This window comes from Hemitrygon akajei, chromosome 21 (genome assembly GCF_048418815.1).
Source record: "Hemitrygon akajei chromosome 21, sHemAka1.3, whole genome shotgun sequence".
Classification (NCBI taxonomy): domain Eukaryota; kingdom Metazoa; phylum Chordata; class Chondrichthyes; order Myliobatiformes; family Dasyatidae; genus Hemitrygon; species Hemitrygon akajei.
Window position 1 is genome coordinate 37090863 of NC_133144.1, and position 15761 is coordinate 37106623.

Sequence of the window (15761 nt, forward strand, 5' to 3'; positions counted from 1 at the left end):
CTTGACCACCGTATTCCAAGAGGGCAAACGTCCTGTATGTGGTTCTTGTCCCACCAACAAGGCTGACTCTGAAAATGCCAAGCAAACCACTTAGATCAAGGAATTGCGGATGGGAAAAACGGATGAACAAAACTTTCGTTGCACTGGCTCTGCGGTGGCCATTTTGTCTAACCATTAAATAAATCAGCCTCTCAAATGCCAGTGATTGCTTTGTGTGCTTCTCTAATTTGAAGTATTAGCGGAAACTCAGTCAGTACAGAGTGGTGGTCATCCTGTTTGTTCAGGGAAGACTGGCGAATAAAGTAAACCACAGTTAAACAGAGGCAGCGACAACGATCAGGCGGAGAGATTAACCTGGAAGAATAGCCAAAGGTCTCACCGACACTGACTGGAAGTGACAGGTAGTGAGAGACGGACGGGAGACACATAAACACGTAGGGGAGATGTCTGGAGGTAAGGATGGCGAGTGAGCAACGCGAACCAGTCCTTGGTTGTAATTTGTGAGTGTGGAACAGAGAGGCGACGCACGGCGCTGGACGGGCTGAGGGAGCACGGCACTATTTCCCTTAATCGGATAAAACAGCTTGATATTCTCTGCTTTTCATTGCGTCTGCATCGTGTGAGCGAGCGATGGAGGACGGTGAGGGAACCGTGTGACTCAGCCCGGCCATCTGCACACAGACACACACACACACACACATACACATACTCGGCAATACTTAATGATAATATTTGCAAGAGTGCCTGGATTCATTGAACGGTGAGTGCTGTCCTCGGTGTAACGGGCCGAAGAGATTTCTTCAGCAAAGCACCAGCTGGCTGATGAGGTGCTGAGCTTTTGAGGGTATTAGATATTCATTTATAGATTCATTGTGCTGTTGCCGAGAGACTGTCAGTGGAGTCAGAACCGTCGAATAGTCGGCGATCGTTAGTATTCTTGCACCGGGTTCTCTGCCTGATCTTCACCAGTGACCGGTAATCACCAGTGGATGGGGGGTTTGACTTGGGCTGCAGTTTGTTGTCGGGAGCGTTATTCTGTGTACGTATGTTCCCAGCAGATAAAAGGCCTGTTGCTTTTATATATACTGTATATAGATCCTCACCATGCTTTACTGTTTAATCACCCCGGAGAGGAATTTGTTGGTCTTGTTTAATGAGACTCCGAAGGCTCTCCAAACGGGTGAGAGTTGCTGAAATTTTTTTTTAAGTCTCCACAAAATGGGCCGGAGGTGGCTTAGGTCGAGAACGGAGGCTGCCCTTCAGAACGGAACAGGACATGGAGTCTCCCATCTGTTGCTGGTGAGAATGTCCTCCTCTCCACCACATCGAGCACCACGCCACTCCTCTCCGCCTCACAGTGTAGTACATGGATCCCAACCCCTCCCAAGGGATGTCCTCTTACAGTCCGTCACCTCCCCGGGGATACTCCATCCCTGACACAGCTCCGTGTCCTTCTCGATTGTTCCACGCAATCACTTTGCCACCACGACACTGATTGCATCTTGTCCTGTCTCCGTTTTACTGCCTCAGACCGAACTTGAGCCACATTCATTCGATGGACATTCCCGTCCGTGCCATTCCATACCCTGATTGACAACGGTGCATTCGATTTTACACAGATTTCTGTAGATCCATCTTAGACTGAAAATATTCCACTGACCCACATAGCAACCTGACACACCTGATTTACACTAATCCTCAAACCTTACAGACGTCTCAAGCACACACATATCGTTACACACACATTGTTGTACAAGACACGTATACCCCAATGAAGCGCCAAACTGACATAAATCTTACTGAGACTCATATTATACTAACATATAACACTGACAACATCATGGACGTACACTACATCAAACCAGCTCAACCACCATGGCACAGCAGTAAGAAATACACTGCCCTGATATACAGAAGGGTGAAGGGTCCATGGACCGTGGTACGTTTGTCAATTTGCTCACTTTCACAGGCTGGAAAAACCTCCAGCAACAAACAATCTGCTAGAGGAACTCAGCCAGTCAAGCAGCATCTGTGGGAGGAAAACAGTTGTCCACCTTTCAGATCAAATTAGGACTAAGAGTGGAGAGTGGTGATTATCAGTATATAGAGGAAAAGGAAAGTGGTGGAAGAGGAGCCAGAGGTGATTGGTGGATGGAGGAGGAGGGGGTGGAGTTGCTGGTGAAGGAATGTCCTATGTCCCCTATCTCAGCCCTCCCCTTCTCCTCCTTATATTGGCTACCATCCTTCTCCACTCTCCGTCTTGATGCAAGGTCTCAACACAAAATGTGGACAATTCCATTCTTCTTACTGATTTCCTCTAACAGACCATCATCTGCAGTCTCTCTGGATGAATCTCCGCCTGGCGGACAAGGTTTGAGCTCCTGTAACAGATTTTACCTTTTTCACATTCACAATTTGTGTACCTCTCAACTGAGCAATTTTCCTGTACCTCACTAAAAGGATGTGACTAGCTCCTGGAATAAAGTTTCCAGGTAACTCTCCTTCTCCCTAATCTCCAGATCTAGCTCACCAACTCTGAACTGAAGTTCATCACGCGGCGCACACGGTGGGGTGGCTGTCATCAATCCCACGCAGTAGCCTTAGGCTTCAGGAAAATATTGATCAGCTGTCAATTGGGCAGAGCAATGGAAGGTGGAAGTTAATCCTGTTACTTGTGACGCAATGTCCTTTGGTATGCACATTAAAAGTGGGAATACACAGTGAATGGGAGAGCTCTAGGGACCATTGAGGAAGAAATGAAACTTGGTGTACAAAGATCATTGCAGGTAGCAACACCGGCAGATAAGGTGGTGAAGAAGTAATGTGGAATACTTGTCCTCCATTACCCAGGGCACAAGATATAAGAGCAGGGAGGGAATAAAACTTTGGCTAGGCCAAAGCTGGTGTACTCTGCACAGTTCTAGTCACCACACTGTGTGGTAGCATTGGAGAGGATGAAGTGGAGATTCAGCAAGATGTTGCCACTTCACTAATGAGGAGGCACTGGATAGTCTGGGTTTGTTTAGAGAGACCTGATGAAATAAGCAACATTTTGAGGAACATAGACAAGGTAGATACAGTACTCCTTGAAGTTGTGGAGGGTTTGTGTTCCTAGAAAACCATCTGTATCATGATTTTTCATATCTCAAATTTTATTTGGTGGTGATTTGTGAATTGTATTATGGCAAATTTCCATTACCTGAAATTGTCATCGAGCAGAGTATACTGTAATAGCAAACCTTTCCCTATAACAGTGGTACTAAAAGATTTTGATTTATGCGAAGTAAAAGAAGTTTAGAGCAGCTTTGAGGAATCGTTTTTCGCCCAAAGGATGACTGGAATCTGGAACAAACTGTCTGAAAGGGTGGTGACACAAGTACTCTCACAGCATATAAGAAATATCCAGATGAGCACTTGAATTGCCAAGACTTAGAAGGCTGTAGACCTAATGCTGGTAAGTGGAATTGGTGTAGATGGGGAACTGATGGTCAGTGTGGACATCGTGAGCCAAATGGCCTCTTTCTGTTCTGTATGACTATGACTCTCTATATATCTTACTGTATGTTGCTGCAAAGCTTCCCTTATGCTGCTTATCTTAAAGTAGTTTATTTATTTAAGCAATTTATTTAACTCTTCACTTTTGTCCAGTCCTTGATGAATTCTCTGCACTTAGCACAGTGCAGTTAAAACACACTGTACTTTGTTACCCCACAGATTTACCCTCCCAGGTATCTGTACCTTTGTGTCACATGACTTCAATGAAAATCTTCTAGCTGACTACTCAATTAGATGGAAAACTAAAGACTAATGTTAAACACATCATATCACTGCAATTTCAAACTACAAGGTTAATATAATCACACACACAAACTAAATTAACTAATCATGAAAATAAATCACCTCATTAATCACCAAAGACCTCCAAACTCATGGAGCATTTGTCTTTTATGGCCCTCCTTCAGTATTTTGGACATGAGTGCCCTCTTAGATATCTATCTATCTATCTATCTATCTCTCTCTTCTCATACACAAACACACACACACACACACCGCGGTGATGTACATATTATCTGGTCCACTAAATATACACACACTGATTGGTTGGTTGGTTAAGCTCATCACCCCTACTAGGGAATAGGCTGCAGACAATAGCTCGCCAGAGTCCTCTGCCCAGGGCTACTCTTTCAAGTTGTTCCCAGGTGTAGCCCACCTTCAAAGATCCTTCTTCTCCCAGGGGTGCTTCTGTTGGCATTTCTGTAGCTCTGGGCTTTCACAGGATGGGGTTGCTAGCTCCATGCTCAACCCTCCTCCTTGGAGCCACCGATGGCTGAGTTATACACACACTGAACCATGTATTAAAAACACACCACATCACTTGCGCATCATACTGACCCTCCAACCTGATGTATCCATCAATAAATCCCACACTGACACACTAGACATATGCACATATACCATACTGATTTACATGTCATTCTGGTACTAGACAGACACACTATTCTTATAGAAAAGCAGACTGACATATAAATCAGAGAAGGAGCATGAAAAGTGGGGAGAATGACATGCAGGGACATTTGCTCACTAATAATAATTATGCATATTATTAATGCATTCATACAATAAGCATCCATTTCAGTTGCCCCTCCAATGTAATTAAATTTATATTTCTTCATGCTCTGCAATATCATAGGGATACACAATAATATACCATAAAGATATATTTAGAATACTTACTACAGTATAATCTTATCTTGCCACATGAACACAAACATACCATTACCAGCATATTGACACATGTATCGAGATAGAGTGAAAAGATTGTCTTGCATACTTAGCTTTCAGATCAGATCATTACACAGTGAGGTAGATCAAGGTAAAACAATAACAATGCAGAATAAAGTGTAATAGCAACAGAGAAACTGCAGCATACACAGATTGCTGGAGGAACTCAGCATGTCAGGCAGCATCTATGGAAAACAGTAAACAGTTGACATTTCAGGTCCTGGTGGAGGGTCTCGGCCTGAAACATCGGCTGTTTACTCTTCTCCATAGATGCTGTCTGGGCTGCTGTGTTCCTCCAGCATTTTGTGTGTGTTGCTTGGAATTCCAGCATCTACAGATTTTCTCTTGTTAAAGAAACAGCAGTGCAGGTAGATAGTAAAGTACATAATCATAACGAAATAGACTGTGACGTCAAGAGTCCAATTTATCGTACTAGGGAAGCATTTGATAGCCTTATAACAGTGGGGTAGAAGCTGTCTTTGAGACTGGTGCTACATGCTTTCAGGCTTTGCATCTTCTGCCCAATGGAAGAGAGAAACTCTGGGGTGGGTTTGGCTTTGATAACATTGGCTGTTTTACTGAGGCAGTAAGAATAAGTCCATGGAAAAGATCCTACATAAATCTAAGATATAAAATGCTGGAAACAACCACAAGCTGCGGCAGCATCTATAGAATAAAAAATAGACTTAATTTTCAGATTGCTGATTGTTCATCTGAATTTATAACAAGAGGGATAACATAATTTACTATTTTCTCTTTATTGTTTCTCATCATTACAGAGTGCCCATTCGACATGGCCACATACAATCGAAGGTCATCTGATCATGCGTTCCAGGTAAATCAGGATGTAATGTATCGTAATACGTTGGAACCAGAATGTTTCCCACTGTCAAAAAGCTCCTCTGATACCCTGTTCCCAAGAAGGGAAAACATGGAAGAAAGGAAAATGACTAATCCATATCTGAGGAAGACGATCAGCAGTGTTGTCTCTTCAAGGAACACAGTTGAAACGGACACGAGATATTCTTGTCATTCTTCTTGTTTCATGCCACAGAATAATTTCACTATTATCCCCTTGTGTGGCTGCTTCCAAATGAATTCCATCCCCAATCCCAACCATGTGACTGAATCCCCAATCTTTCAGGATGGTGCAAAACTCCACGCCAATGACCGTACTAACAGCAGCTCAGACATAAGAAGGAATACAGACACAATGTTGTACAAAGACCCAAATTTGGGGAAGTTGCAGACAAAGTTGATGTGCAGGAGTTGCTCAGACATCATCTGTGGTTACAAAGAGAACTGCTGTCAAGACAATGTAGTGCACAGCCAGAGTGCCATGGAACATCAAGTTATTGTGCCTGACAGTAACTGCAGTGTAATCCCTCAAAGTGAAATGACAACAATGGATTCTGATCAAAAGATAGTGATAAGTATTTCAGAGAGTGATACTGACAATGACCATCATGAAACTATAGGAGAAAGGCCAGCCACTCCTGAGCATCAAGTCAATAGCATCAACAATAATGTGTGCAATTCCATGCATCAGTGCCATTTCATGCTTACAGAGAGTTCTCATAATTATCCAGGAGTCATGGTTGTCCAAGAATCTGGCAGGCAATATCAAGATAACTGTATGAAAGGAAATGGGACAATCACCAAGGACCAGGCTAATGTGCAACATAAGGAAGATGCTTTAATGAACAATCACAATTGTACTGGACTTCAAAGCCACATGATACCTGGTCTGAGCATAGAAGACACTTCACCTGCTTTCTGCCACTCTCTGCCAATTCCAGCTATTCATCTTATGCCAAGGCTAATCAGTTCTGTCAGTGATTCTGGAAGAGGAAATATCAATGCATATTGCCACCCGCTGCCAGTATCAGGTATTCTTGCATTCCCACGGTTGGTGTCTTCAGTGAGTGAATCTGGTTTGGACACAAAGCATCTTCTGCGATGCCATGGCACTGTAGGAAATAATGTGGTCCCCACCATGACTGATGAAAATCCACAGAATATCTCAGATGCAATAAAAGTAGAACTGGAAAACCCTGCTCATCCTTCTCAACAAAATAGTCCAAATAATAATGTGAATGTGAGAACACGAGATATGTGCACTATGACCTCTATCAGAGATTTGACCCTAGGCATTTATTATCAACTGAGGCATAAAGATGCAGAGGTACAGACTTCTTTTGCAGTTGACTGCAGGTCAGTAGGCACCAACCCAATGTCTCCCACTGACTGCTGCTTGGTTCACATGTTCCCAGAAGTTAACTTAGAAGAGAATCAGGAGATTCAGGAGTCTCCAGTTCGAGAAGTAAAATGGGATGACAAAGGAATGACATGGGAAATTTATGGGGCATCTGTAGACCCTGAGGTCCTTGGGCTGGCCATACAAAAACATCTGGAGATTCAGATCGAACAACATGAAAAAGACAAGGTATCTACAGCTGAGAAGACATTGAAGCATTTGGATCCTCACTTTGATGCAACACATGTGCTGGAACATCAAACAAAAGAGAAGAGACATTTGCCAGGCTTTAGGAAGATGTTCTCTACTCTGAGACATCCCACATGTTGTATACGATCCAATACAGCAATAGATTGACAGCTGCATCCACTGTCAAAGAGTGAGATATGTCAGTATCAGGAGAGAGTATACATAAACTGCATTCACAAAATGTAAATGCAGCTTTTACTTTTCCCCAGACACTTACATTCAAAAGTAATTATTAGTAAGAGTATTTTTTTTAAGAAATTGGTTTTTTTCCAACATAGTTATGAGAGTGGCTGATTGAGGTATTCTGGAGCAGGTGAAGTTTTCAGAAAAATATAGATCCTGAGACAGTTATGGGAAAGTAGAAGTCTGAATGCATTTGTGATCCAGTTACTGTATGCTCATGTAGATGAGGATGTAAATGATGCTGCTGTAAGAATATTGGGATAGGGACAAAAAGGTATTTTTAGCAAAATGTTCTTGACTATCCTGCGTTTCCAGATTTTCTTCTTGGTGCTCTGAAAGAATAGTAATCTTTGACAAGACAATGATCCTTGTAAACATATGGTAATGTGACACAAGTAGTTATCTTAATGTGTAACAATGATGACAGAAGCAGAAATTTTAATGAATAATAATACATTTCAGAAGAAACATGTTGGAGTTGAGGGAAACCGATGTAAATGACAATCCACAGGATCATGGAAATGTCATATGAAACTGCAACAAAGGGTGAATTGCTCCATTTTGTGGAACTTTGATAAAGATTCTCATGTATTCTCAAACCCACAGTCATAATTTTTTGTTTAAGCATTTATCTGATCTTCAAATGATGACTACAAATGAGTCCTTTATCATCAGCCTTTCAGATTGAACATTAACTACATGAAAGAGTATTTCTTCAGGTCACAGCAGGTTCTTAAATTTGGACTTCCCATTGTTGACCTGTCTGCCACTTCTTACTTACTCCATCAAAACAGTGACTTGGAATGCCTCTATCGAATCTGTCCTAAACACTTTCTCTAGGCACTCCACGTTACTGAAGTCTCTCCTTTCTGCCATCCATTTTAATAAATCTGTTCTACACCCATATTAAGGCCTTGGCATGAGTTCTAAAGAGTGGTAGTCAGAATTAAACATTAAACTCCTAGAAGGGGCTAGAAGTCTATTTTACAATAACTTTCTAGTTTGCAGGCTATTAATACTTTTGATATGCAAACCAAGACAGGATTGAAATACAGTGTAGAACAGGCTTTTCCAGCCCAACGAGCCGCACCACTTAGCAATCTATTTAACCCTAACATAATCACAGGACAATTTACAATGGCTAATTAACCAACTAACTGGTAAACCTTTGGAACGTAGGAGGAAACTGGTGCAGCCAGAGGAAACCTATGTGTTCACAGGGAGTACATACAATTTATAATCAACCAACAAACAATTAAATTGATCAGATGGGAGGATAAAGAGTTAAATTTCAGAAACTATCTTTAATACTCAATTCTTTCCAGCTTCAGCAAAGCAAAGGCTGGGGTCAATCACAGAAGCCTAGAATTGGATTGTTTACTAAAGATAGCTTTTGACTAATCTATCCTTAGTACTAAAATAACATAACTGTCTAAAACAAGATTAGAAGACAACAAGCATAATTTGATTATGTAAAGGCACAAATAATTTAACATTTCAGTAATTAGTTTTTCTGAAAAAGGTTTCTGAAAAAGAAGTCAGTTAAAAAAGGTGGAAAATAATTCAACAGAAAACTGGATTTTGACTATAGAGGACAATGGGACCTTTATGATACTTACAAAATAGGTTGAAAATTAAATATGAAAACGATGAACAAACATAGCTGGTGAAAAGGGGAGTTTGTGCCTGATTTAGGAAACAAACAGATAAAAAGGCAGGGGAACAGATATGGAAGATTAGAAGTAGATCTGTACTTTATTATAGAAATTTTATGATATGAAGATTATAGTTGATGGCAACATTTGCATAGGCAAATACCTCAAGATAGTAAATTCAGCAAGGTTATGCTAGGACTGTGAAACTACTTACATTCTCAACCACCAATGACTTGCAGGTAATTTCCATTTTTCAAAGCCCTCCTAAAGAAGTGTGAAACACAGTATTACTGAGATAACCTTCACATAGAAGCTGGGATGCCCAATTACAAAATCCAGTCAACAAACAGTCTAATAGACGGTGAAAAACATCACCATTGATCATAAGGACTAACTTAAATGATTCAGTTCATCCTCCTTAATCTTTCTTTCTTAAAATTCTCTTGATAGTAATGTTACTTTCTAAAGGCTTCTATCGAGTTTCGGTATAACATGGTATAAATAGACTTTAAAAAATAAATTTTAAGTCAACAATAGAAGCGGAATGGCAATAATACAGCTGGAGGATGAATTTCAACTTGGAACAAAATGACAAACTTTGTGTAAAAAGGATGAATCTCTAGGAGCAGATCCTTGTAATCTTAAATGTTTATAGGACTCTGATTACCAACATAAGAACATAAGAAATAGGAGCAGGAGTAGGCTATCTGGCCCATTGAGCCTGTTCCATCATTCAATAAGATCGTGGCTGATCTACCTACCTGCCTTTTCCCCATAACCCTTAATTCCCCTACTATGCAAAATCTATCCAAACTTGTCTTAACTATATTTACTGAGGTAGCCTCCACTGCTTCATTGGGCAGAGAATTCCACAGATAATTTCACATCTAAATGCAGTGCCATGAAGACTCCTTAGTTTAGGAGGCTGGTTTTCTGTCAGATATCAAAGACACAGGGAACTTGATTTGGCCATGTACTACTTAATTGCAATTTTCCCTTAAAAGTGAACAATTAAACAACTTTTCCAGTCTGTACTCTTATTTCTATTGATATTGTGCATCAGAAAATATTTGTTGTTTATTATCAATTAATTAATGATTGTATTTTTGTATACATTTTCATTTCATTTTGCATATGGAGTGTTACAACTTACAGCTCAATGGCAAGCCATTTATTTTCTCTTTGACCAATTCACACTCCTGCACCTTGTGATATTAGCCCTGTCAGCTAAGAAAATGTTACATAGCGTTCAGCATTAGTCATTCTTTTGTTCCTCTCAAAGAGTGAATAGCTGTCTTGGTGTTTGTAGAATGAAGGTTCTTTTATATAGTTACTTTGACAACCTCACAATATCTCAAAGCCCTTACAGTCACTGAGGTACTTTATGAAGAACATTGGTTGTTATAGATTGGAAAATGTAATAACCAACCTGGTGCAAAGATAAATCCCAAATCGTCAAAAGGTTTCAGTGATAGCATTGAGGACAGGACACCAGGGGGAGCTCTAATGTCTTTCTGATATTTTTTATATTCTTTTGTCAGGTCAACTAGGTCTTAAGTTTTAATGAATTTTTTCACCCCTGCAGGTACAGTACTCAGTATCATACTGAGTTATCAATCTGATTTAAGGTGCTCATGTTCCCAGAGTGGATTTTAAGTTCACAACTTTCTGAATTAGAACAGAATGTGACCATCGGAGCCAAATCAATCCAATGTGATCACTGACAATAGCTCATGCCAAAAACCTAACTGAGCAAGTCTGAGAGACCCAACAAAGCCAGTCTTCTTTCTTTCAAGTAGAAAGTGTCTTGAGTAGGATGATCACAAGCTCAGACCCATATACCTCTCTTTGCGAAAGAAGGATCGCAGCCACCTTTGTAACAAGAGGTGCAAGTACTGCCACAGATGCATGTCACAATGATACTTTCAAGAGCATCCCTTCCTTCAGCCTCAGAAGAACAACTTTATGCCCTAGGTTTCTTTCCATAAAGCATCTCAACTGCCCTTGGTGCTCCTTTCAGCAAATGCCTACATATACTAGAGATTGAAGCAAAGATACTCAATTCAGTTCATTTACCTGGGGTGGTTTACATTTGTTAGCTTGTAATATGGAAGCTGATCTATCAGCAGAAAAGAAGAAACAAATGTGATTTAATTCTTTTCACTTTTGATGCATATATGTTAGGTTCTGATGTTTCCAGGAGCTACCTTCAATGACGGTGACAAGTCTAAGGAATTTCCACTCCCAGTACACAGTTGGGAATCAGCCTTACAGTAGTACCTAATACCTTAAGACAGTGGACACATACTATTTCCACTAGTGTATAAGTGATCATCACGGGGCTAAAACAGCAGGCAGCATGAATGCACACAGATAAAGAGGTACCCTTTCACTATATATTCAGTCTCCAATTGAGTGGGTTTCTGGAGAGTCCCTGCATAACCACCCGATTGTAACTCAAGAAATTCCAGTGTTCTGTGTAGACCAAAATGTGACAGAATAATCAACCTTTTCCTCTCTAGTCAAGCAGCCTATATGATGGTTGTGATTCTGGCAATAAATGTGATTTGCTTAAAATGTAACCAAGAACCTTTGAACAGCACTGGCCAAAATTGTCAAACTGAAGGACTTCTTTGTAAGTACAGTAAAACTCCATTAATCTGGCACTCTTGGAACCTTGGTGATGCCTGTAGTAGATTTTATGGTCTACTGGATGTTATTCTATCAACACTGTAATATGTTACACAATTGTGCATTCTAAGGGACAACAGAAAATGAGGGCCCTGTGAGTTTAAAGGCTGTGTGTGGAAATGGGCCCAATGAGTTTCATGGGAGAGTTGCCATCAAAGCCCCAGTGCCATCAAAGAGAGCACAGGAAGCAGGGTGTTAAAGGGAGAGTGGGATGCTGCCTCACTGGGATTTGTGAACAAAGGGATAGCAGATTACTGGAGTTTTACTACATGTTAGTTTTATCAGATGCTTAGTAATGACAAAGTCTTAGTTAGTCATTGATGATAATGGTTTATGTGTTGTCTGTTTTAAAGGAAGTTGCTATCAATAAAAACATTAAAAGTGTGGAGTGGTGTATTGGTATTATGGTCTGGCATTGAGCCAGTTATTTTCCCCAGATGAACAGTAGGAACATACTGTGATAATGATATCAAGAATGAACATAATAGAAAAGGACTGGAGACACAAGACACTGGGTTCTGAAGCAAAAAACAATCTGCTGGAGCGACATTTCAGGAAGCAATCCTGAGTTTGTCCCAATTCAGAGTTCTGACCTGAAAAACTGACAATTCCTTTCCCCACACAGATGCTTCTTGACCCACTGAGTTCTATCAGGAGATTGTTTATCGCTGTAAGAAAGGGCTGGCTGGTTCATTAAAGCTCACACAGAAACTTTGATTAGCACCTATACCTAACATTTCCACCACCCTACATATGAACCTGCTCAATTGCTGACACTGCAGAGAATTTTCACTGGGTTGATTTCTGGGTTAAAGAGGGTTGAAAATGTGGAGAGGTTATGCAGGTGGGGCCTGGAGTTCAGGAGAATGAGGGGTGATTCTTACTGAAACATACAAGATTCAGAGAGGTGCTGAAAGGGTAGATGCTGAGATGTTATTTCCCTTAGTGGGTTTTTCTAAATCTGGGAAGAATAGTTTCAGCTTTAGGGAGCACCAATTTAAGAGAAATAGTGAAGAGGAATTTCTCCTCTTTAAGGATTATTGCACTTTGGAATTCTCTACCCCAGAGATCTGTCATCAGATATACATTATGTAGAAACTGACAGAGACTTAAATGATAAGGCAGCTGTGGGGATAGGGAGGAAGCAGGAAAGAGTGGTTTTGAACCAGAACTGGATCAGCCATATTGAATAGTAGAATAGCTTCAAAGGGTTGATAAGACTGCTTGTTTCTTTTGTTTTTTGTAATATTGCACTTCAAAATAAATAAAAGGAAGATGTGTTAAATGCACTTTTGTCATAAATATCTCCTGCTCTGCATTAATTCAGACTATTTTTGCTTCTAACTTCCTCTCTTTTTTAACTGCATCTTAAAAAATGGCTTATCTCAAACTGCAGTAAAGTTACCTCTGTTATTATACGTTAAGTGACCAATTAATGCCTCCAGAAGTGTTGGTATGTATTTCCTATTTCTGATATTATCAGCATTTAGGTTTATTTGTTGATGGCTTAGCAAAGGTATGAGGAAACCAGAAAATAACCCTGCAGGAGACATTTGATAATATATGTAGATAAATATTAAGAGCGAGAATGGAAATTAATAGATTCATAGCATCTACCTTCAGGGATTAAAATAATTAAGAAAATAAGAACATAAGGACTGAGTGAGAGAGTAAGCCATCTTGCTGTTCAAGCCTTCTCTGGCATTCATCTTGATCACTACTGATTTTTTTCAAACTCAGATTAATTTTCTGGCACCTTCCCCATTTTCTTTGATTCTCTTAATGTCCAGAAATCCACCTTTTTCTATTGAAGGTGAAAACTTCAAAGGCTCAAAATTCAATGATTGAGCATCTAAGCTCTCATTAAGTGAAAAAAAAATCTTTATCTCAGTTCTGAAGGGCCTATCCACTATTTTGAAATTGATCTCTGGTTCTAGATTCCTCAGCTGGGAATTTTGCAAGAGATTTCACAAGTTTCCATAAGCTCACTTTTCATTCTTCCATACTCCAGAGAATGTAGGCCTAGTTTATTCAGTCTTACCTCATATGTCAAAGCCTCTATTGAAGAAATACGACTAGTGAATCACTCTTCACTATGGCAAATATATACTTATTGGAGAGGAGAACAAAACTCTTATGCAATATTCCAGGTATGGTCTTATCAAAGCCCTTTGTAATTGTAATGACACTTCTTTTTCTTTACTCAGATCCTTTCATAGTGGAGGCCAACATATCATTTGTTTTCCTAATCGTGGCATACACAATAGCTCTCAGTAATTTCTGTTCAGGAACACCTAGTTCTCTTTGAACATCAACATTATTCAGTCTGTCAACAATTTTAAAATAGTCTGCTTTCCCAATCTGTAACTAGATAAAGGAAATTTCATTATCTACCGAAATTCTTCTGTTTTAGTAACTGTTCAGTTGGATTAAGCATAAATATCACTACATTATTTATAAAAGGAATGTAAAGCATGAAGTTATTATTCACATAACAGTTTTGTGGACAGAATTGAATTGAGGATTAGTGTGACTGAACATTTGGATGTAGTACAGTGAAACTGCTTGAAGGCTGTAACAAAAAGCATTCAACAGAGATGCAGCAGAATGTGATCACACAGAGTGTGCTGTTCAATGGACACATCCAGATGTGCCCTTTAATAGCCATAACAGTGCATGCTCTTCAGTGAGCGTAGAGGATGAACCTTTAAACATTTCAAAGTTCGAAGTAAATGTATTATCAAAGTACATATATGTCACCATATACAACCCTGAGGTTCATTTTCTTGCAGGCATACTCAATAAATCCATAATAGAATAATAACCATAAAAAAAATCAACAAAAGACTGAACCAAACTGGGATTTCAACCAGTGTGAAAAAGACAACAAACTGTAGAAATACAAAAAGAAAGAAATAATAATAATAAATAAATAATACATATCAAGAACATGTGATGAAGAATCCTCAAAAGTGAGTCCATAGGTTGTGGGAACATTACAATGATGGGACAAGTGAAGTTGAGTGAAGTTATCCCCTCTGGTTGAAGAGCCTGAGGATTGAGGGGTATATCTGTTCCTGAACCTGGTAGTGTGAATCCTGAGGTTCTTTATGGGTACAATAGGGTGTTCTCTCCAACAGACAGAACAGGATGTGCTTCTCAATGTACAGAATATAAATGGACACCATAGAGTGTGCTCTTTAATGGACCATCAAATCTATGTTGGTTCTCAGACCAATCTCATCATTATCCACTTACTTCCCTCTCACTTGTCCTTTAACTGCCACTTCCACCCATCCTCACCTCATCCCACCACCAATTCTTTTATTATTCACCTAAGAAAAAAGAGCAATTCATATTAGTGAATTAATTTACAAACGGGCATGTATTTGTGATGACAAAGTAAACTGGAGCACCTGGGGTCTGAGGTGTTTGGGATGTGGGGAGGATCCAAGCAATCATGGGGAGAAGGTACAAACTCCACTCAAACAGCATTAGTCAAGATCAAACCTGTCATACTTCCTCCATATCTTTTGTGTTAGGTCACCATGCATTCTTGTAAGTTCCAAAGAATACAAACCAAACCCGAACCCTTGACAGGATGATCTTCTCATTCCAGGATCCAGCCAGGTGAACTTCTTTTAGACTGCTCCAATGTTACTATATCCATTTATAGTGAAGGACATCGAAACAGTGTATAGGAGCTCATCAACACCTTACATAACAGAAATAAGACATCCTATTTCTAAACTCAACACCTTTGCAATAAAATCCAATGTGCTACTTTTCCTCTTAACTACTTGCTGCATCTGCCTGCTAAATATTTGGTGATTCATTTGCTGAGTTTTAGAGAATCATAGAGTCATTAGAGATCTGAAGGTTTTTGGATTTGAAGGAAATCATGGGATTATGGGTATAGTGGGGGTAATGCCTCACTGAGGTAA

At 39.9% G+C, this 15761-nt stretch overlaps 1 protein-coding gene across 4 annotated transcripts; it reads left to right on the forward strand.

Moving 5' to 3' along the window:
- Window positions 1–296: 296 nt before the first annotated feature.
- Window positions 297–10900, forward strand: LOC140714217 (uncharacterized). 4 transcript variants are annotated; one of them, XM_073025219.1, is made up of 2 exons: window positions 297–453; window positions 5562–10900. In XM_073025219.1, exons 1-2 carry the CDS (start codon window positions 444–446, stop codon window positions 7394–7396), a joined length of 1845 nt encoding a protein of 614 aa, XP_072881320.1. In that variant the 5' UTR covers window positions 297–443; the 3' UTR covers window positions 7397–10900. The 4 variants fall into 4 exon arrangements, with proteins under 4 accessions (XP_072881320.1, XP_072881323.1, XP_072881322.1 ...); XM_073025222.1 differs by lacking the exon at window positions 297–453 and adding an exon at window positions 466–760; XM_073025221.1 differs by lacking the exon at window positions 297–453 and adding an exon at window positions 466–640.
- The last annotated feature ends 4861 nt before the right edge of the window (window positions 10901–15761 follow it).